General features: G+C 56.7%; 4 protein-coding genes across 4 annotated transcripts; 2 read left to right on the forward strand and 2 right to left on the reverse strand.

The window, feature by feature from the left end:
• Positions 1–906: 906 nt before the first annotated feature.
• NCLIV_063400 (conserved hypothetical protein) lies at positions 907–3085 on the reverse strand (the record flags this gene model as incomplete). The annotated part of the gene is made up of 3 exons (XM_003885891.1): positions 907–1753; positions 2234–2697; positions 2978–3085. 3 exons carry the CDS (start codon positions 3083–3085, stop codon positions 907–909), a joined length of 1419 nt encoding a protein of 472 aa, XP_003885940.1.
• A 1765-nt stretch (positions 3086–4850) lies between these two features.
• On the forward strand, positions 4851–6160 carry NCLIV_063410 (putative G10 protein; the record flags this gene model as incomplete). The annotated part of the gene is made up of 3 exons (XM_003885892.1): positions 4851–5271; positions 5570–5748; positions 6110–6160. 3 exons carry the CDS (start codon positions 4851–4853, stop codon positions 6158–6160), a joined length of 651 nt encoding a protein of 216 aa, XP_003885941.1.
• Positions 6161–8268: 2108 nt separating this feature from the next.
• On the reverse strand, positions 8269–12185 carry NCLIV_063420 (conserved hypothetical protein; the record flags this gene model as incomplete). Its single annotated transcript, XM_003885893.1, has 6 exons — positions 8269–8827; positions 9334–9410; positions 10091–10200; positions 10744–10937; positions 11178–11258; positions 11839–12185. 6 exons carry the CDS (start codon positions 12183–12185, stop codon positions 8269–8271), a joined length of 1368 nt encoding a protein of 455 aa, XP_003885942.1.
• Positions 12186–16109: 3924 nt separating this feature from the next.
• Positions 16110–22166, forward strand: NCLIV_063430 (conserved hypothetical protein; the record flags this gene model as incomplete). The annotated part of the gene is made up of 6 exons (XM_003885894.1): positions 16110–16199; positions 16627–16840; positions 17140–17277; positions 17638–17810; positions 17992–19960; positions 21832–22166. 6 exons carry the CDS (start codon positions 16110–16112, stop codon positions 22164–22166), a joined length of 2919 nt encoding a protein of 972 aa, XP_003885943.1.
• Between the last annotated feature and the right edge of the window lie 296 nt (positions 22167–22462).

A 22462-nucleotide genomic window follows, 5' to 3' on the forward strand; every position in this document is an offset into this window, starting at 1 on the left:
CCATTTGCGCTCCAGGAGGAAAACGCCGCGAGTCCCTACACTAAAAAAAGTGAAAAGGCCAGAGACACACACCTTTCGAGAAAAGCTAGAAAGTACGAGCGCGGCCCGTTCGCCCTTTGAGTTTCACTGACAGTCGACAGTTTATGAGACCGGCAGGTGAGGGAACCTGCTTCCCCCGCTTTTGTTTCCTTCGGACGTCTTCTCTGACGGCGTTGCCTGCTCAAGTTACGCGCGGGCGACCCCACTGAAACTGTTTCGTTCTGTGGAACTTCTTGTTCAAAGAGTTGTTGCCAGGAACCTGCACACTCTTTTCACGCGCTTTGACGCGTTTGGAGCTCCACGGCCACCATTTTGGGATAGATCGGCACGGTCAAATACAGCTGCCGACGGTCCGCGTTGCCGGGATCAAACTTCCCTGGAGACAACCGACGGCGGAGGCCAGAACCGTGACGTCTCGAGGCCCAGAACGGACTCAGGATCCTCCGCCACGGGGAGTCGGAAGGCTTCCGCTTGCTGGAAATGCGTCACTCTCTCGACCTCGCGCGACTCCGACGCGTTTCGGCCTTTACACCTTTTCCCCTTTCGATGGCGTCCGAGTTATGCCCAGGATTCGGCGCCGACATACACACATACACGTGAGACTCCCAGACAGCTCGAAACTCACTCTGCGCATTCGGCGCAAAGGCCCCAGACAGCCGCCCAAAAGCGAAATGGGAACGACTCGCTGGTAGGCTCTCTGAGGAGAGACGTTGCTCTCCTGTGCGCGAAGACTGGAGGACAAAGGAGGGCGCGTGGCCGCTGCCGAGAGTTGAGACAGCTTTCCCCGCCGAGATCCTTGTTCCAAGAGCTTTTCTCTGTCCCCCTCCCCCCCTCCCCCCGAGAAGGAAGGCAACCCGGGGCCCGCTCTCAGAGCACCCATACGACGAAGACGGCGAGGACGACTGCGCCGACGACTATGCAGAACACGGTCTTGGATTTGAACCACATGATTCGTCGCACGTGCCTGGACGTCGCGGCGAAGACGCGGGTGTGCCCAGACAGAGAAGACGTTTTTTGCTCGAGAACTTCGAGAGACGCGGAGGACGAGTACAGCAGCCGCAGGTTGTCTTCCAAGAGCACGTTCAGCGACTGCACGCGTGCGGCCACATTGGCGAGCTGTGGCAAGGATCTAGGGCCCGGTGCCGAGGCGAGAGAGACACGCGCGGGGCGGATCTCAGGCGAGAAGGAAGTTTCTGGAGCCGCCTGCTGAAACACATCCTCACCGGGCGCCGGACTGGTCCAGCAAAGAAAGCGGAACGGAAGAGAAGAAAACGGAGACGTCAACGGCCAAGAAGAAGCGGAAGCTGAGGCAGCGGAGGAAGAAGATGAAGAGGCGGAAGCTGAGGCAGCGGAGGAAGAAGATGATGAGGAAGATGAAGATGGAGAGGAAGAAGGGGCAGAAGGAAGCTGTCGCTCAGCGTCCTGCTGATTCGTGGGTATCGGGGAAGCAGGCAGACCTGAAGAAGTGCCTGGCACATCTGCGCACTCGCCGTACGACGGAACTTGCGGGGTTGGCTGTTCGATCGATGCCTGAGAGGAGGCAGGAGAGCGGCGACGAGAGGGAGAAGACACAGAGACTGAAGACGCCGAGAGAGAAGAAAGAGAAGACGAAGAGAGAGACGACGACGACAGCTGCCGTCTCAAGTTGGAAAGCAGCCGCGGCTCCGGCAGAATCAGCAGAAGATGCAGGAAATTCTCCAGGGGGCGCTGAACTCTGACGAAGAAACAACAGATGAGATAGAGATTCCTTGACGAAACCACATGACACAAAAATACAAACTCTGTCATGTCCTCGTTTGTGCAAGCACAAAATCCAAGAATATCCACCCCTAGATAAACCAAATTGCATGCACGGCACCATAGAGCAATCAATTCAGTCCACTTGTCCATGTATCGGTGAACATATGCGTCAGCCGACGACTATCTCTATCCCTCAGACATCAACGAATCCCGCTATGGGTATGGCTATCTTCCTCTACCAAACTCTACCATTCAATGGGCACTGAACGAGGCCCACGCCCCCGCCGGAGTCAACAAAAAACGCCAAAAAGAGCTCAACCGTCGCAAGCACTCATACAGAGATCGCACAAATAGACTCTTCCTCGTTCTTTCTTTCTCTATCTACCCATAAACATACACCCGCACTGACGCCGACTTCTGTCGCTCTCGCTTTGAACCTGCTCTTTTTCTCTACCTTTGTCGGCTGTCTCGTGATCTCGCGATCTCTGAGTCCCCGCTCTCTTCTTCCGCGCACCTCTCGCCGTTCCTTCTTGCAGCGGCGTGTCTTTCGCCAAACCCCGCCCCTGCCGAGGCGCGCGGGAACACACGCGAAGAACCTTCCGCCTCCCTTTCTTCTGGCTTCTCTCGCAGGCCGTTCTGTTCCACGAGACTCTCGAATTCTTCGTGGGCGAGCCTCAGGAGCTCGTATGCGACACGGGGCGGAAACAGCATTGCGTCACTGACAGCGAGATACAGGAGAAGGCCTGGGTCCGCCTCGCTCGCTTGCGCTCCTGCTCGAAGAAACGGCGACTCGCCTCTCTGATTTTTTTCTTGCAGCACGCAAAACACAGCGCCTGTGCCCCACCGCAGTTGCTGACGCCCGAGCTTGTGTCGCACCTCCTCGAAGTCTTCGAAAGAACGTGGGGCGGAGAGACGCGCCTGTGAACGAAGCAAGGAACGGAGAGACAAAAACGTGAAAAGGCGCGCTCGCGCGAGGAAGTCGCTTCTTCGGCCATAGAGCGCGCGATTGCCGTCTTGGCCTTATGAGCTGCGTTATGCGGGGCACACGTCGACAGAAGGACCAAACACCGGCTTGACCTGAAAACTTCGCAGAAAAGGCGACTTTCCTTCATGTCTCAGATGTTTCCCTTTCGCCAGTGAGAGGTGCGTCTCGTCTGATTCAGAGATTCGTCCGTATTTCGCCTTTTCCGTTTTCTACGCGTTTTCTGGGGTGTCCCCGCACCTGGTAAGTCGCAGAGATACGGTGGAGAACGCTTTCAACCGGCGGTCGCTGGGCGCGGCTGAGGCGCCAGGCGACTGCTTTCATCTCTGTCCCAGTTGCAGTTAACTCGAAGACAGCAAAACACCTCAAAGGAGGAGGAGAGGGCGAGGAGATCGAAGGTGAGGAAGACTTATGAGAGGGGGACGCGAAAGGACGAGGAGACGCCGGCCGAGCGACGGACGTACACCCAAAAAGAGCAGAGGGCGTGAGCGAGGACAAAGACAAGAGAGAGGAAGATTCGCGATCTGAAGAGCCCGACGAAAATGCGAAGGCAGCCCCGGTCGGGCGAGAACACGGCCCTCCTCGAGATCGCGGCGTGGAGGGACGGCGATGCATCGTGAAGAAGCGAAAAGCAGAGGACGATCCAGGGGGAAAGAGAATGATGAACGTGCGAAGACGAGAGTAGGGGAAACGAGGAAGAAGAGGAACCGAACGCGACGCGCAACCGCTCCTCACTGCGCCGAAGACAGGCACTGCGGGCTCTCCGGCCTCTAGAGGAGACGACGCGTGGAAGAAGCGAGAAACGCAGTATGGAAAGAAAATGACATGAAAGAATAAAAGACGAAAAATCCTGAGGACGCTGAGGCTCTCCAGAGCGACACCGTCTTCACGAGGTGCTTGGAGGTCACTACTGTTTGCTGGAAAAAAGAGGCACGAGATGCGCCTCTCTGTGAAATCCGACGTTCCGAGGCCGCTTTCTGACCCAGAGAGAAAGAGACTCGAGGGAGAAAACACAGGAGCAAGGACAAGAAGGAGTTCAGTCTTAAAAAAGATACGACTCGGACGCGTTCGGCCACCCGGTATCGCGCAGAACGCACAGCCTCTCGACTCCTTGGCGCCAGACTGGGTCCGCCGCACCCTTTCCACGAGACGGAAACGGAAGAGGCCGAAGAAAAGGTAGTCAAGTAAAGAAACGAAAGCTGCGGTTAGACCTCAGCAGGAAGGTTTTTTACAGCGGTCCCCCGTCGCGAATCTGCCCAGCGGTGAGGCGGCATGCAGAGGAGCTTGACTCATTTCGATGGTGAACTCGGGCTCGACTTCTCTTCATACCACTTTCCCTCGGAAACCACGAACCGAGAACGTGTACTTTGGAGAAATCGACCTTTCTGTTTGTGCCACAGCGCTCTGTGATGCCGGTGCGTTCTGGCGGTGTGTCTGTACACCCGACGAGCCTGGGGAGATGCAGCCCGCTGCATGCGCGGCACGCCCAGCGACTCGCGGCGGGGAATGGCGAATTTCTGTCGATTTTTCGCTCCGTTCGTTGTCCTTTTCACCATGCGAATGCACCGCGGCCTTTCCCCAACCTCCAGCAGTCACGTATTCTTTCTTTGGCCTGGTGTTTCGCGCCGTTCTCCCTCTTCCCATGGCTTTGCGGTGTCTGTCTGCGTAGGCGACGCTGCATCGCAGAGGCAGACCCACGGGCTGGTCCGTGCCGGCGGAAGAAGTTTGTAGAGCTCTGGAAGCCTCTTTTCTACTCTCCCAGTCGTCTCTTTCATTCAGTCCTCTTTTTTCTTCAAACGCTTCACCCGCCTGTTTCGTTCCACGCGCATGCAGCTCATCTTCCCGTGCCGCAGCGCCGGGCGCGCTTGAACAGCCCGCAACTCCTGGCTGTTAGTACGCCGGTGAAAAACGAACCAATAAGCAAGGGAGATAGCCGTATCTCCCCTTCTTCTTTCCGTTTCCGTATCGTCTTGTTGCGCTTCTCTGGCTGATCCCCGCTGCAGCGGACCCTCTGGCCCGCCGGTGTGTCCCGCGTGTCGCCGTTCATTCACACCGCTCGCGTCTTGGTGGGCTTTTCTTTCTGGGCAAAATGCCGAAAATCCGGACTCTCGGCCGCAACAAGAAGCCTCCTGAGGGGTGGGAGTTGATCGAGGTGACCCTGTTGGAGCTGAACCGGAAAATGCGGGAGGCGGAACTGGAGCCCCACGAGGGAAAGAGGAAGTGCGAGTCCACGTGGCCGATCTTCAAGCTCCACCACCAGCGCTCCAGATACATCTACGACTGCTACTACAAAAGGAAGGCGATCTCCAGTAGGTCTTGCGTAGACACAGGAGTCTTTGCAAAACTGGACGGCGCGTCGCTGCTCGGCTCTAGGAAGCGAGCGGCGTCTGTCGGAGAGTCGGGTTTGGCGGACGACTGGACGGGGAGCGATGAAGTTCGTTCATTGGGGTTCTTTGCCATCCAGCATTTCGGAGGCAGACGCGGGGCTGTGGCGTTTCATCCTGAGTCGCGTTGATCAGGCTTCTTTTCTCCTTCCGTCGTCTGTTTTCCGTAGGCCGTATCCCCGTGACCCTATGTCGTTCGGGGCCTTTTCTTTCACTCTGCCTCTGAATTTCTTTGTTCTCTGCTCGCCTCTCGAGATTCCAGAGAAGCTGCCCTCTCTTTCGTCTCCGAACCTCAGTCTCTGGGCTCGCATCTGGTTCTCGCTCCTCTCTGGTTCGTTCCCCTGTTTCGCGTGTCTATCCCCTCTCCGCCTCACTTCTCTCCGCCCGCGCTGGTGTCTCCTTTCTGTCTCTCGTCCTTTTCCAGAGGAACTGTACGAGTACTGCCTGCGAGAAGGTTACGCGGATGCGAAGCTTATTGCAAAGTGGAAGAAACCAGGATACGAGAAACTCTGCTGCTTGCGTTGCATTCAAGCGTCCGACCAAAACTTCTCCACTACCTGCATCTGCCGAGTCCCGAAAAACTGCCTAGCCGACACTCAACAGGTAAACATGCGCATCTCCACAGACACATAGTGATCGCATGTGCGCAGACACCCCCACGTGCAAACTTGTGCGTGACTATATATATATATATATATATATATATGGATTTTTGTCTTTTTACCTCTACTCACGATTATGGAACATCTGTAGTGAAAGACTCCGGTGCTTCCTGGTGAAGTGCCTGCGCAGCAATATCTATCTATCTATCTATAGACATGTAGTTATGTATATAGGAATGTATGCATATGTACCTCTGTACATGTATTGTTTTTCCGTTGCTGGGACAGATTTTGAGGGGAGGGTGAGGATGGTGCACGAGTTGGAAATCGGCTTATGGACGACACGTGTGTGTTTTTCGCAGAACATTCAGTGTGTCCACTGCGGCTGCAGAGGCTGCGCGAGTGGTGACTGACTGGGCGAGTTTGGGGGTGTTCCGCGTTTCCTCGCTCCGCTGCCTTGGCGCGAGGCGTCCGTCTCCGGAATCCCGAAGAACGCAATTCTGCGCGCCCAAAAAGACTTCACCCTGCACAAAAGAGGCGACTGTGGAAAGCTCGCGACAACGGGAGACCGGTATGGATTTCGAGGACCGCTTCTGGGCACTTTGGAGAGATTTAGAAAAGCGGGAAGGCGCACCTGCTTCGATTTGGCCTTTTCCTGTTTGTCTTGTTTTTTTCTCGACTTAACCGACGCCGCGCAGGAGGCAGGACGCGCCTCCGACCCCACGCCCTTTCCTCCCAAATCGCGAACGCGCCTTCAGGGAGAGGGAGGGGGATAGAACCGGGAAATGTGCAGCATGTGTTCTAGCGGGGGTTTCTCGCGGCGACTGACGCGCGTGTCAAGAATCTTGAGCAGAAGGTCCAGAAGCGGTTTTTTCTGCGTCTGGGCCATCCCTTCATGCAGACGCACCAAGCTCTCGCTTTGTCGCACACGCTCTCGTCTCTCCTTTGCAATTGCTTGCCTTTTGCGATCTAGGCCCCCTGTTCACGTGCATCTACTCTATTTGTCGGATTACCTATGTCTATGAATCGACATCCTTGTGTAAATGCACCCGATCTGTATACATGCCCACGGCCAAAAGAATAAAGATTCAGGGTGACGGCGGTTTGCTCGATGGTGCCTCTGACGCGAGACACACGTCACCGTTTCTGCAGAAACAACGTCGCTCTTCTCTTTCTGATTTTTCGATGGCCAACGGCATTCTACTTTTCCTGCAATTTAAACTGTTCGTTCCTCCCCTCTTTTAGCCTCCGCTCGTCGCCGCGACGCGTTTTACGCGATGCAGGACTGCCGTCGTCACGCTCGAAATCTGGACGGCGCGTCCTTGTTTCTCTTTCTCTCTTCCCCTTTCCTGTCCCCCTTTTCTTCCGTTCTCGGTGTGTCGCTGTTCCTCTTCTCCCTCCGCCTCTGTCTGCTCCCGAACCCCTCGTGTGCTTCTCCCTCCGTGCACTCTCCACTCTGTGCGGTCGCTTCCCGTCTTTGTAGACGGATCTCCTCTAAAACTCTGTTGCTCGCTTTCCCCTCGCTCACGTTCTTTCTTCGCGTGGTCCGGTGTCTTCTCTCCACCTTTTCACTCGTTTCTGGCCACGCGGGGGGATGTGCACAGCCTCGAGGTTCCCTGTGGACTTGCCGAGAGAACAACCAATTCGGCTGTCTTCGCGGCCTCGTCTCCCCTGTTTGCGGCGCTGGATCGCTCACGAAAGCTTAGCAAACCCGCGTCCTGGCGCTCCGATTCCCCTTCGCATGCGCTCCAAACAGCCTGTCTCCTGCATGCAAAAAGGCTGGCTGCATGCGCGCAGTGAAAGCCCGCCAGCGGCACACCCCACACATTGCTAGGTTTTCCACCTTCGTCTGGTCACTGCAAGCGCGCTGCCTCGTTTTGCCAAGTGAGGGGCAAACGCAGCTTCGCACGTAATTGACAGAAGTTGAAAAAGAAAAAGTTCGGTGCGGAAGAAGGTAGCCGCTGCCGCAGTTTCCATTCAAGAGAGGGACTGCCCGGAAACCCCAGAGAAAAGAAAACGTGAAACAACAACGCGTTTTTCTAGACCCCCAATGAACTGAAGACGACGCGGAAGAGAAGCGAAGAGCAGGTCTGCCTGCTGAGGAGACCGGCTGTTCGCTTCTCGTTTCGCCTTCGGACGAGCAAAGCGAGACAGAGAAGAGAGACAGAGAGCTGGGCGTCGAGTGGGAGAACAGGACGTTTTCAAAAACAGAGAGGCCTCTGTAGCGGCTGCGGGCCGCAAGAGAACGCAAGGAAGAGAAACAAGGCCTTTGGCGGTGGAAACACCACGTATGAGAGAAAGACCAGGCGAGAGAAGAAAAGCGGGAGAAAACCGACGCAATCCGAGAGAGCAGAAGGGGGGACAGTCCCCCGCCGAAAGAGTGGAAACGCGACAGAAGGCGACACGGCGGAAAAACAGAGAGCAAAACGAAGGGGAGAGAAAAAGAGGGGGAAAGGGACCGCGGGAAAAAAAGCGCAGGGAAAGAGGAAAGCCACACTGTTGATCCGGAAACTCGGGACAGTCATTTCCGTCTTTTCTTTCGATGCTCAAGGCTGACGTCTCGGATGTCTTCCTCGCTTTCCTCCTCTCGCCTTTCGAGTCTCGCCTTCATTTTGCTGCCTGTCCGGGCGTGCCTCTCTTCTGTCTTTTCGGGCGCAGCGCGTAATCCCTTCTCCGTTCCCCGAGAAGGATCGGCAGTCGCCTCTCTGTCAGGTTTTTCCTCACGCTTCTTCTTTTCCGTTCTCCTGTCCTCCGCCGAGTCTGCCTGCTCAGGCAGGCTGCGAGCGATCTTGCTCTCTGTCGCGCTCTCTCTCGGCGCTGCCTCGCTCTCGCGTTCCTCTCCGCCTTCCTGCCGTCTTCGCTTCTTCTTCGGCTCAGCATCTCCCTTCTCGCTGCCATCGCCTTCGGATTTCTTGCTGTCAGGCTCTACCCTGGATTCCCGCGCGTCACGCACCTTCTCGCCGCTCTTCTTCTCGCGCCCCTCGCCCGCCCCGCGCTTCCCATCAGTCACGAGACCCGCGTAGCCGGACTCCAAACTCCCTTCCAAACTCAGAAGCTCCGCGCGCGAGCCTTGCGTGTAACTGAAACGCAGAGAAAGGGGAGTGATGGAGAGAGGCGCGATGCACAGAGACACGCGAAAAAGAAAGAACCCGAGAGATGCCAAAGGTCTTTCGTCGCCGCTCCGGTCGTCCCCGCCTCGTGTCTCACCCACCGGTCTACACAGATTAGTGCACAACCACTTCTAGCTGCACAGGCACACCTGGACACACTCCAACAACGAGGAAAAACAGACGCACGACGGGCCGAGCGACGGAAGACGTCTCGCCTTCAAACGGCTGCGTGCGCGTACAGTGCATGGGCTCTCCCCACAGAGCAGGAGAGAAGACAGCGCACCGAAAAACGAGAAGACAGAGGAAAAGACGCTCCAAAAACCAGTTCCCTCTCGCGCCTCCGTTCGATCTTGTAAGAGGCCCCGCTGGCTGTTCCGTCCCCTCTGCATCTTCTGTCTCGTTTCTCTTGTTCCTCTCGGTCCTTTCTGTGAGATCCTTCTCTTCATACTCCTCTGTCTTTCGTGTTTTCTACGCACCTCGTCAGCTGGAAGCAAACGCGGTCGCCCTCTTCGATGTCTGCGCCGCCTTTCTTGTGTTGCAGCTTTCTCTGTTCCTGCAAGACGAAGCGCGCATCGTGCGTCGCACCAGCGGTCCGAGAGCCGAAAATCCGTCACAAACACGCGGCGAAAACAGAAAACCCCCCCCTCCGTTTACCTCCACCCGACTCAAGGGTTTTTCAGGTGAGTCAAATCGATTGTTCATGTTTGAGAAGAGCCGAATTCGAACAAGCGTATGCGGGTTTTCCACTACAAAATCAATACATGTGCAGCCACGAGGAATGATCTAGGTTGATTTATAAAAGAGAGAAACCTATTCTAGATACAGGAGCGTCGGCAGGGGGAATCCTCTCTTGCTCGCGGAGTCTGAAGTCCCCCGTCACTGCTGAAAGGCTCTGTGGGAAGGGCTAAGCGACAGGCGCAAACGTCAAACTCTCCAAACTCGGCAGCACCTGCAGGGACGAGTTGTGCGGCAGAGAAGGCATCGCCGACGAGACATGCCGCGTTCCAAACGTCCACGACGAAAAACGAGTGGCTCGACGAAGAAGGGTTAAGCGAGACGACATCCAGAAGTGTGCACAGGACAAAGTGAACCAGGTAAGAGGACGACAGAGACGACAGATGAGGGCAGAACCCGAGGCGCACGCGTTTTTTGTCGCTGGAAGCAGTAGCGATTTGTGTGGCTGAGAAGACGTCCTTTCGCCAGAACAGAAACGCGTTTGGCGGGAGGACCTACTTTGTCAATGTCGTAGGAGGGCGAGAGCCGATCGCGAGGAATGACGGCGCTAAACAGGCCTAGCCAGAGGAGTCGCACGTGACTCGGTCGGACAGTCTGCAAGCGTCCAACTGAAGAAATGAAACCGCAAAGCCGGTCACAAAGGCGGTCTGAGCCTAGGGCCTTGGAAAACCCGGGCGAGACAGCAGCGTGAATATGGAGAGGGGTCGGGAGACAGAAAGCGACGAGAGTGTGCACTGGGAGAGAACGAGGAGGCGCATCCCTTGAGGGCCGAAGAAAAGCGCAACACGAGGAAAGAGGCGCACGCGAAAACGTGCCAGGAGGGGGAGACGCGCGCAAAAGAGGAGCTTGCGACCAAACACCGAGCGGAAGAAACAGGAAAGTCCAGCAACAGGAGAGACCACAGAAAGCAAGAGGTGTAGAGAGGAAGACTGCACTGAAGCCAAGAGTGGAGCGCAACGTGGCGAACGGCGGAACAGCCTCAAAAACGGAAATGTACGCATAGAGACACAAAACCATCCACACGCCACACGTACACCGAACTGCAGATATATATGTATATATACATATATATATATATATATACGCATCGGTAAGTTTCTGTACAGAAGCGTGTACGTGAAAGCGGCGCGCCGGGGACGGGCGAGACGTACTGAGCATGGCGTTGGTTTTCGGTTTGAAGACGAGGCAGTCGAGTTCGACCTCGAAGAGCATGACGCCGCCGCCTGTATCCGCATCTGGGACCATGTAGCCCAGAGGGCAAAGGACTCCGCCGAGTCGGCTCTTGGGCTGCAAGACCCGAATGCCGTCGACGGCTAGCCAAACGCCGTTGAACTCGGGAAGGTACCTGAGTATCAAACGAGCGTTCCGACACAGGTCTTGTACCCGTCGCAAACGGAGCACAGACAGACTGCATGCAGCACGAACGGACGCTGCGCTCTCCGCAGAGCAGGCACGCACAGAGCCGTGAGGGGAACGGGGATCGGTTTGTCGCTCGGCGCCCGTGGCTCCACGCGTCTTTTTACACGCGTTGAGAAACGCCCCGACAAGGCGCCCGGCCCACAAGCCTGAGAAAGCGGCGACTCACTTCAGAAGGAAGTTGAGGAGATACAACTGAATGCCGAGCTTGACGTTGCCCAAGTGACGAGGAAGCAGCTGAATCATGCCCCTGAAAGACACACACACACACACACGCAGGAAGCGCGAGCGAGGCTCCTCTGGAAGAAAGAAACCAGCGGGGCGGATGTCCACGCTGGTGTGGCCTCAACGAGACGCAGCACGCAGAGACGGGAGAGAGCGGGCGCAGAGCCACACAGGCGACTGTCTAGGGACGAGAACGAGGCTGCGGCGTGAAAGAAAACCGGGGACGAGGAGACACAAAGAGGAAGCCTGCGTGAGGAGAAGAGCAGGGGCTGCCTTGGTCCTGTTTTGTCTCAGGAAAAGGTCCAAGAGAAGACGTGCAAAAAAGACGCGAGTGGATAGGTTTACGTGACAGTTTTGAAGCGCAGATCTCAGTCGCGCCTCCCTCCCGGAGCCCGAAAAGCGGCGCCAATTCCCCCCCCCCCCCCCCCCCGCCGTCTGAGCGCTGTAGCGTCGCGGGGTTCATCGCGCGTGCACGGCAAATCCGCGCGGACGAACTGTTCCGCGCCGCCCTGGGACCACTGGAAGCCGCAAAAAGACACAACCTTGTTCGCGCTTTTGTCCCGGAAACGCACGGCTCCGTGCGCTGTGTGCACCGAGGCGCCTACTTTGCTCGGACGACGTGGAACACACTCCTGCGCAGGTCCCCTGCATGTCCGCCGGCGCCGTCGGCTCTGTCTCGTCTGCCTTCGTCGCCTCGCAGCTTCGACTCGGATCCTCCGCCTGTTTTCCGGGAAGAAAAGAGACGCTGGGAGCGCGTGACGCTTGCCTGTACACTGCGGAGTTGCCGAACCACTTCGCTCTGCTCGATCCAGGCGCCGTCGGTGCCCGCGCCGTCGGAAGACGAGTACAGGGAGCATCGGCGCAGCTGAAGGAGGCATCGCGAGAGGATCTCGCCGGCCGTTGCCTCGGAGACAGGTTTCTGCGCAAGTTTCTCCCACGGGACTTGCGCCATGTTGCCGCAGAGAAGGGAGGAGCGACAGGAGGAAAAGCGGAGCCGATCTGTTTAGGTCCGGGACACCACCTGCATGCCGGCTCGGAAGAGCAAGTCTCGGGTGAAAACAGAAGAGGCGGACCTGGTGCGCTCGCCAGAGACCAAGCACGCTCGGCGGGTCAACGAGAAAAAGCAGCGCGAGGTAGCGATGCGGGGGAGACGACTGCAGACCACGGCAGTTCGCCTTTACACTGTGCAGTGGAACAAAGAGCTCGGCAACTCGACATGCGCTGCCAAAGGGAGTACTTGCGAGTTCCCCTGCAGCGGTCCCGCCGGTTCACGCTTCTCTGGGTTCTGCAGAGCTGCTGAAAGACGAACTTCCAAAACGCAACATGAGGCGTGCGGACGGACGGGTTGTGCATTCGAACTTGTGCTCGTCTCGGAGTCCGCAGCTTGGGGCCCTCGACCGAGGGATCGGACGCTCCGACAAACGTCGCGGCTTGGCGCAGCTTCTCGTAGCGAGATAAAGAGACAGCGGCTCTTCCGCTTGGCCACGCCCAACAGTGAGAGAGAGTCAAGGCCTCAAAAGCGACACGAAAGCAAAAGACGCACCGCGAGAGGAGTCGTCCAGTTCGGCTCTCCCCTTGTTCCACTGCCTATTCATAATCTGCTGTTCCAGATACTAAGGGGAATGTACGCAACATGTAACTCCACGACGTTAGGTCGGGATCGGACTCGACAGGGGAAGCCTGTTCACGCTTCAAGTTCCCCCACCCCCGCTAGACGCGCCGACTGGGAGACGCGGAAGAAAAGGATCGGACCCAGGAAGATCGCAGAAAACAAAGACAGGCGCGTCTCAAAAAGCGTTTTCACGGCGGTCTGGCCTCTACAAGTTGGCGAACACGACTGGCGACACACACAGCGCCACACTGTGGACGCCCGAGTTCCGCGCAGGTTCTGCGCAGATGCTCACCGTCGAATCGTGTCTCTCATTTCCTGGACACAGATTCTGTTCGAGTCGCCTGACTTGTCCCTCGGGAGGAGAGAGCGGAAGAAGTTACGCGAGACAGAGCATTCAATTCCCGTGTGGGGGCTGGCGGCCTGCCGCGGAAGAAGTGAAGGACGGGGGACACAAAAACCAGAGAGCAGAGACTGCCACTGAGAAAAGGACCGGACAAGGAAGACTATCCGGAGCGCCTTTCGGAAAGCAGGAACTCCGTTTCAGCGAAAAGCGCTCCCTTCCCAGGCTCGTTTGCTACTCAATCGACCGTTCTTTTCGCAGCAGCCCCACTGGGCGTCGAGCCCCGCGTACATCTGGTTGCATGCACCGTTTTCCCGGACGAGGAAAAGTTGGCTTCCAGCTTTCTGACAAACCGCGAGATCTTCATCCGTCTTTTCGCGCAAAAGAGTGAACCCCCTTCGTTCCCCCCTGCACATCAGGCAGAGTGCGGGACCACGTTCCGCGTTTAAGCGGCTGGATCTTTTCTGCTAGAGCATTTTTCCGCGTAGCATCCGCGCGCGCGTCGTTTCGCGCCTCTGTCTGCTGCAACTCTCGGAAAGATTCGAACATTGCGTCTCTACGCCTATTGGCACGCTGCGAGACATCTGGAGTCGGTGCCGTTCGTAATGAATCGTTTGCGTCAACGAGAGAGTTAACGTTCATCGGGGCCCAGGCAACGCGGAGCGCCTACACCCTGGTGAATTCCTGCCATCCGCCGAACGGTGCCTTCTAAAAAAAAACTCCAGAAATCGCGTGTTCGCCCCGCGGTTCCCTGTGTGTGATCCTCCGCTCGCCGTTCCAGTGCGTCACGTGCACGAGTGCGGCGGTGTACGGACACGCCGTAACTCGCCTTCGTGCCGCAAAACCTGCCTCCCGGGTTCCGCACCGACTGCCGCAACTCTTCCCTCTCTTCTCGTATAGACCCACAGATGCACCGACAGTAGGAGGCTCCAGTTTCGAGTACTGGAAGCGCCTGAGTTGTTTCAACTTCGAGTCAAGAAACAGGGCGGAGGCGTTGGAAGCGACGTCACAGGAGCAACCGCTTGGGGTGTGCTCTCTCTGCTTACCACGGGAACTAGACAAAGTTTTCAAATCCGTAGAACAGAGTTGGCGGCGCCGACCAGCGATATCGCATGCGCTTGCGCGGAAAAGTGACAGTTGGGATCCTTTCAGACAGGATAGCAGTTAGGCACCTTCCGTCGTTGGGCGAGGCATACCGAGTTTCACCGGAAAGATGGGCGATTCGGCCGGCCTCGAGGCCGGTGCTGTGAGCTCAGCTGACCTGGCAAGACACCTGAAATTGCTGCGGAACGATCTAGTGAGAAAACGGCTCTGTGCCTGCTTGAAAACCCCGTTTTTTTCGCGTAGCTCAACGAACTCAGTGCCTCTTTGCTTCGTCGGCAAGAGGTTCGCAAACGAGATAAGACTTTCTTGCAACCTTCCTGGGCTGCAAAAAGAGCCTCTCACGCCGGCTAAAACACAGTAAACAGCGGTGCTGAACAAGCTGTATTCCTCGGGAGGTGGACTGCACTTCCTCGACGATCATCTGAGGCACCACAAACGTTTAGTCTGGTGTTGGGGTGCTTTTCACTCGGTAGCCGGAGTGCCTTTCCCCGCTACACTGAGGCTTCAAGTACCCCGTAGCCACCGTGTGTGTGTGGCGTCGGTATCTTCAGTTTCGCCGGTGCAAGACGCAACAGCCAGCGCGTCCAACGGCGGGCCCCGTATCTACGCAGACCAGTCTGTCGCGAGGTCCGTGTACTTTACCAAACTCCCGGCGTGCTGTCCTGGGAAGAGTGACGTCAGCGAGACTTCCCACCAGTCTCTATCGGCAGGGCGCTCGGCCTCCACAGCAGCGACTCCCACTGTCTTCCCGCACAGAAGGGAGCGACGGAGCGGGTACGTTCCGTGAATGTCGGCGCCCTCGGACTCAACAGGGTTTTCTCCTTGCTATACCTTGCACATGTCTAGTCACCCAACCACCCACGTGATTCGAGACCGCAGCGTCTCCGATCGTGAATGCTTGACCAAACTCGGAGTCTGTACACATTAACCGTACAGGTTCGGGGGTTCCGCCGCAGGGACGAGAGGCGACTCATGGGCACGCGTCTTCCCGGTCTACCTCTCCTGTACGGGATAGCGGAAGCGAGTCTTCTACCGCATGGCGATCCCAGAAAGGGACATCGGCTAACGAGAAAAAACCAAGCGCTCGCAGAAGTCCCGTGTCGCACCGGTCCAGCTGCTCGCCCTCGCCGAAGGGATCGGACTCGAGAGCCGCTCGGGCTGCTGCCGCAGCCAAGGTAGGTTTCCAATTCCTGCTGCCTAATCAAGACGCAGACACAGTGCTCGCAAGTAGGCCAACCTTTGGACTCTGGCGCCTCTGTGCGGGAACAGAGAAGAAGGCCGGGTTCTCGGCTCGAAACCTTTTTCCCACAAACCGCCAAGACAGGCAATTGCCGCATCGCAGACTGCGAACCCGCGACAGCAGGCAGTCTCCAAACTCCTAGCCGCTATCTTGGAACATGAACCGGAGTAAGGGTAAAAAAGACTGGCGAGAACACCAGACACCCCTGGATGCAAAAACGTCTGTCAACGTTGTGCGCAGGCTGCGGATCGGAAGATCGCGGCCGATTCTGTCTCCGCTCAGAATCGAGCTCTCCAGCAGAAGTTGCAAGGCTTAACCGCGAAATACTCGAATCTTGTCCGTTTGGCAGCGGGTACGTCCAGCTTTCATACCCTTCGATCCTTAGGTGCGTGAGTCCAGTCGCACAGGAAGGAGTGAAGATCCCAAGTGTTTCCAGACTGTGAGCACCAGAGGCAGCGTCGTCGACAGTGGAGAAGGGCGAACCAGGCTTTCCTGACAGGTGCTTGGGGGCGGCACGTTTTTCTGAATTCATATCGATCCGTCGTTTGGATGAGCGGAGTGACCACATAGTCGTGAAGGAATGCTCTGCCTCGAACGGAATACAGGGTACAAGGCAAAGGCAAAGGAGTCTGCTGGACAGCTCGAGGAAGCCAAGGAAACCAACAGAAAGGTGCTTGCGCTATCCCCGCAGCTTTGAGCTTGACTAAAGTGTTCGACCTTTTCAACTAGAAGCTACGAAGACGGTTGTTTCCCCTGTGACGAGGGGACCTCCCAACAGTCGATAGAGATCGCCTACGTGGACGAGGGGGTAAAGTGCTGACACAGAATGAACACAGAATGACGCGGGACACAACGTAGAGACCAGAAAAACGGTCACTTGCAATTGACTCTGTGGTCACTCGAACTAGAGCTTACGTTCCTCGTTCTCGCTCCAATGACGAACCTTCTTTGGACTGGAAGCCACCAGGACGGGTTCTTCCTTGCTGGGAGTGGGCCGAAGGCTGTGGACTCTTGATTTGCATTTATTTCTACTCGACAAAAATCTCTCGCATCCAGTGCGTCTGTGCGTGGCACTCCGACTGCTCTGCGACTCGTAGCTCACAGAAGATCTCGCGGCCGCCGAAGGATGCCTGGAGCAAGTGCGGACCAACACAGTGACCAAGACCGCCCATGATGAGGTTAAAGCTCTCTTGTGTGACGCGCAAGAGACGATCAAATCGAAGGCTATGGAGATGGAACTGGTCAAGCAGCAGCTTCAGGCGGAACGGGAGGAAAACGCCAAGCTCCAAACGGCTTTGAGTAGCCTGAAACGTATGTTTGTCCAGTTCATTCAACAGAGCAGCCACCGCCTTGCGTTGCGTGTTTTTGCATTCCCTTTCTTTGAGGAAGCGTTCACGGCCACGCATTTCCGGTGTTTCAAAGTAGGAAGACTACCCTGCAGGCACACGCTCGCACCTCCACATGGTAAACACGGAAAGAATCGAACCAGGTTAGTGCCACGACACGGGGTTCACACAGCACGGGGGAAGTGAAGAAATCCCCTCGCGAACGGGGCCTGCCTTGGGGGAAGGACGATTTCTTGAATCGTTCCATCGGGGTTGCGTGGTCAGAGCCAGTGTCGCGAGGCGCACGACGAGGCCTAGGAAACCAAGAAGCCGTCGCATGGGCGGAGCAACAGCCATCTCCCGCTGGGGTCACGAACGTCCTGCGCGAGCTCGAGAAGCTGCGCAGCTCTATCAAAGCGAAAGGTGCGTCTCGCCGCTCAACACCGCGACTTCAGAGCCGAACACAGCTCTCGCTCACGCGCTATCAGCCCCATGCCGCCCAAACACGCCTCACGGAGGGTGACCGCTGCCGATGAAGCTGACGGCAGCCTGCCAGGTCTTCACCTGTCGCGCACCACCTGGTTCCTCGTTCGACACTTTGGGACGACAGTTTTGTCCAGCTGCGTGTCACCTCCATGAAGAAACGGCCCGCCGTTGCAGGGAAACGAAACGCAAGCTCGGCACGAGGCTGCACGTGGGTTCTTTCCCCACCGAATGCTCGCAGCTTTCTTTGAGGGTCTGAAGCGTGCAAATCGCTGCGGGCGCGCCGCTGTGGCTGTGCAGATCAGCGAGGCCGTCAGCTTCAAGAGGAAGTGTCGCAGACAAGAGCGCAACTCGATGGGGAACGGAGAAGAGCGGAAAAGGCTCAGCAGCAACTCGCGTGTTTCATGCAACGCATGGACAGTCTCAGGCGTCACCGCGTTCAAACCGAGGCACGAGCTTGTCGCCAAGCACAGGTTCGCCCCGCGTCCCAGGACTGTGTCGATGCGGATGCCCCTGTGTCCGCCTCTCTCAACGCTTGTTCTGTGCACTGGCTAGACGGCAGGGAGCAATGTGTGTTTTTAATTTAGACGAGAAAACGAGAGGTGACCTGCGACTGACGTATGTTGAGAAGTGTCCTTGCCGTTTCCGTAACAGGAAATCGCTGCACTCCGCGCTGAGCTGGCGAGCGAGAAGGAGAATCGCCAGATTCTTCTGCAGATTCTCGAGCTGTATGTACCGGACGTTGTTGTCGAGCTTCGTCACCGCATGCAGAAGATGCCTCCCAGCTTTTTTGCATTGGACCCTCGCGTTCTCAGTCCATCAGGACAGATGGAGAAGTTCGCCGGCTCATCGACGGCCCCCAGCCCGTGCGGGAGGGTGGCTTGCCGCTCGCTGTCGAAACCAGCGAGCGATTTCAGTGCTTCACGGCCTGATGGGCGTTCGCCCGTCTATCCCAGTGCCTCCGAATTCAGGGCGTTCCCGCCGTCAGGCGACAGCAGAGTGTTGCTCCCGTCCTCACCTGGTGTTCCGCGATCCAACGTCGCAACAGAGAGTGCGACAGACTGGACTGGATCTCGAGGTTCAACGCCTGAAGATCGTCTTAGGCTTCTCAAGGCTAGAGGACTTTCGCAGATGCAAGGCTATGGTGACGAGCCCTCGGAAAGCGAGGCGGGGCCCGTGTTAGTACCTAACCTTGGCGAACCAGTGAAACACTCCTCCTCAGCGGCGATTCAGTTGACTGTCGAGCAGCTATCTTTTGACGAGAATGTGCGAGCGCATGACGAGGCATGGACAAGAGGAGAGACTCCGCCGCTCTGGTGCACTGCGTCCGATCCAGAGGCTCAGCCCTTGTCATCTCATGTGGAATCAGTCGCCGACAGGGAGAGTATTCCCCCGCCCACAGAGAGGACGGCTAGCTCATTTGTGAAACGCGTGGAAGAGTCCCCAGGTCACTCGCAGCATGCAGGCCAAAAGCGGACCAAAGGAGAAGACGAGGCCAGGCACCGAGCACTCCGAGTATGTAGTGAGGGACCGCCTGACAACACGAGTGATGTCGGCGGCGCATTTCCCGTGACGCTAAGCACTCGACCCTCGCCGTCCGTGAACGTTTCCTTCATCACGCCAATGGCCCCTCCAACGCCTCACTGCCAACCCACGTCTCCTCGCAGTCTTCCAGGGGATTTTGAGAGCGAATCTCCTTATGGAGAACCGGCTGTCGACGGGCAACGCCCAGGGAAGCAAACTCGAGCCGAAAAGTGCTCGGTTGTGTCAACAGAGACCAGCAGCGCCCATGCTGTCCTTAACCGTCTGAAGCTCCACTCACCATCCGACTGGCAACTTGCACGAGGTCACACAACGGAATCTCCGCTTTCAAGCACCGAGACAGAGAAAGGCAGAGGAGACGCTTGCACTGGTCCACCACACCCGTTTCGCCCGAGAGGCAGCGAGGCATTAAACAGCCTTCTCAGCCACGAAGATGATTGGTGCATTCCTCAGCGTAAGGCCGGACCAGGCACGGAAGAAGATCAGAGTGACCAGGAGGTTCGACCTCATCGGGCCCTCGCTGCAGAGTTGACGGAAGTCCAACGCAAAGATAACGGAACTCTGCGTCAACAAGACACTCGGGGAGTATTTACGCAGGATTCCGAGCCTACCGGAACCCTTAAGACCTTGGGCTGGAGCGGAATTCCGCCGGAGGGCGAACCGAACTTGACCACGCAAGACGTCGCATCAGCCTCCCGTCGTGACTGTGAAGGACGAGCAGAAGGCGCTGTTTCGCAGGGTGTGGAAAAGTGTCAGCGGCCGCGGAGGGGGGACTCCGTCATGAGCCGAGAAGGCTTCCAAAAGTCTTCACTGGGAGCTAGCCCTCTCTCATCGGACACAGGTCATTGCAGAAAACCGCCTGTACCGCCTTCCCCCCGCAGCGTTACCGGCGCAGGCAAGTCCCCGGAAGACTACACAGTCCCAACAGCCTCCCAGGGTAGCGTGCACCATCCAGAGGAGTGGATTTCTGCAAAAAAGGAAAGACACGTGCCGGTTACTGGGGCCGCTTGCGGCGTTGACACTACAAAGGGGAGCAAGGAAGTTGAGAAACGCCCACTCAAGTCACCAGGAACTTTTCCGGGTATGTCCTCGGCCAATAGTTCCGAGAGATAACCTATCAGACACGGCCTCACGCTGGGTAGAAGAACCTATTTCCTGTAAAAAAAAGGGCGGACGGCTCACGCAACTCCGCGTGCATGCTGAGAAAAGTGAAGTGTCTGACGCTGGGATACAGGTGAACGTCCTCGACGTTTGCCAACAGCTACAATGGCGGCAGCGATCTTTTTCGCTACCCGGTGGACGCCGTGTGTTTATTTCCTGGATGATGAACCAGATGTGGCAGAAGACTCTGTTCTTGTGCGTCGACGGCGCCTTCCAACACGAACTAGCTGTGTTCTAACCGACGAAAAGCGACAAAGAAAGAGGACCGTCGCGGAGAAGACATCACTTGTTTCTGTACACAGTGTGCCGATAGAAGCCTGTTGTCGCTTGTTGTCCACAGCCGCCGAGGACCCGGTGAAATCCCTACCTACACCGCTGACAAGTAGCCTGTCAGGAACATCAAGCAGCACTTCCGGCGGCCTGATATTCCACGAATCCAGTCGGATATCCATCTCGTGCGATTCGCTTTCAGCATCGCCTGGAGTTGACTCAGTTGACATGAGTCTCAGCGAAGACTCCTGCTCAGCTAGTCCACTGCTTCCGGCAGAAGCTCCACCTGCAGTTGACCCTTTCAAATGCTTGGCAGAGGAAACCGGAGCAGAACTGCGTCAGGGACAAGCGGCGTCCACAGGCTGGTTACGGCCAATCGCGAATGTGCCCAGTAACTGCCGACGACACCGAGGGGGGACCACCTGGGGCATTCCCAGCGGCCTAGTGAGCTACCGGCATGCAGTCACGATTCATTATCGACCACCATTCTGCCAGTCTGACACATGATGGTGTGAGGCAGCGCGCTGTCTATCGTGAACCCACTGTCGCAGTGTCGCACGTGCGGGACGAGAAACCGAGAGGGGAAGTCTCGCGCAACACGATTCTTTCTCACTGGCCTGATTCATCTCAGCTGAATTTTCCGGTCAGCTGGACCAGAAACCGATCCCGTATCTATGAGGCCAACGGGCAGCGGTGGACTTTAACGCGAACGTCACGCTTCGACGAAGAGGTACCTTGTTTGAAGAGTCACACATAATGGGATGCTGGTGATTCACGGAACGCAATCTACACACGGCTGTAATTGAATTCAGAGCTTCCACATATATCTCCGTGCACTGCTTTCAGACTGGGAGTGACATAAAGTCTGACGTCATGCAGCGGGTCCGCGCCGGCGCCGCCCGCACCATTCAGAAACTGTGGCGTTCGTACAAGAGTCGAAAGCAGGCTTCGGGCGTCGGACGCAGAGGAAGCAGCGATAGGACAGCTTCGCCCTCCCCTGGCCAGGCAACTGCATGCATACAGGAGGCTAACAGGTCGACAACGGAGGTCCCTGGCCTACTCCAATCTCGTCTCTTGGGTTCCGAACATGCCAAAGGATATTCGGGGGTGGCAGCAAGCGTGCTTGTGTCGCACGCCGAAGAGTCTTCGATAGCACCCGGACAGCCGAAGTCGAGTGTTCCATGCCCCTCCAGCAGCTCTCGGAACGTTGACCATTCAGACGATAAGAACGCCATGGTAGCGAAAGTGTCAACTGGAAAGCCTGCTATTTTGAAGGAAAACCATGTTTCCGGTATGGTGCAGGACAAGTGTCTGTAGTTCGGAAAAGACTGCCTAGATAAGTGATCATGCCGTCGTGCACAAACACATGTGTACCGACGCCAAACACAGCGGCGAGAAGACCGTTCCTCCTTTCAGATTACACTGCTAAGCTGGGGCTCTCACGGGAACCGTGCAGCGGAGTTACGGAGAAGCACCCGTCAGCAGTTAGAGTGGAGTCTGTGCGTGCGTGCTTCCTCGCAGCTGCTCCGGAATGCGGCTCACAGCACTTTCGAGAAAAAAAAACGTTCCGCCAGAAGGAACGAACTCTTGCTCCACTGCCTCCCAATGACATGGCCCTCGCCTTGCAGGAAGCAAAAATTCGGTGGCAAATTCAGTATTATGCCGCCATGCACAAGTTTTACTCTATGCAGCTCCAGCAGAACACTCTGCATCCATCTGAAGAACCAGAAGATAGGTTCTTCCCCGACATCCTTGCTGAGGGTGTAGATGCGGATGACGACCCTACGCAGATGAGCATGGAAGAACTCCTGGCGCACTCCAACGCTCTCTTCGAAGATGCTGGATTACCCCCGTAGTGAAACACAGAGCTCGAGACACAAACGTTGACGGACAAAACCTGTATCGTCTGTTCGGGACAGTCACCTTCACCAGATCCGTCTGTTTCCTACTTTTCCGTTCAACTGTGTGAAACGTCTTGACCAACGGCTCACCGGCTGACCCTTTCTATGCGGCTACATACTTCGTGTCTCGTTGGCGTTTGACATTGCTAGCTCACTATTCTCCTCAAAATCAGGCAATGTATGAAAGGCATCCGTGAAAGAGTGTCCACTGTGATGTCTTCTTGAGCTCCCAACAAAAACGAATATGCGGA

Source organism: Neospora caninum, chromosome XII (assembly GCF_000208865.1).
Source record: "Neospora caninum Liverpool complete genome, chromosome XII".
Lineage (NCBI taxonomy): Eukaryota > Apicomplexa > Conoidasida > Eucoccidiorida > Sarcocystidae > Neospora > Neospora caninum.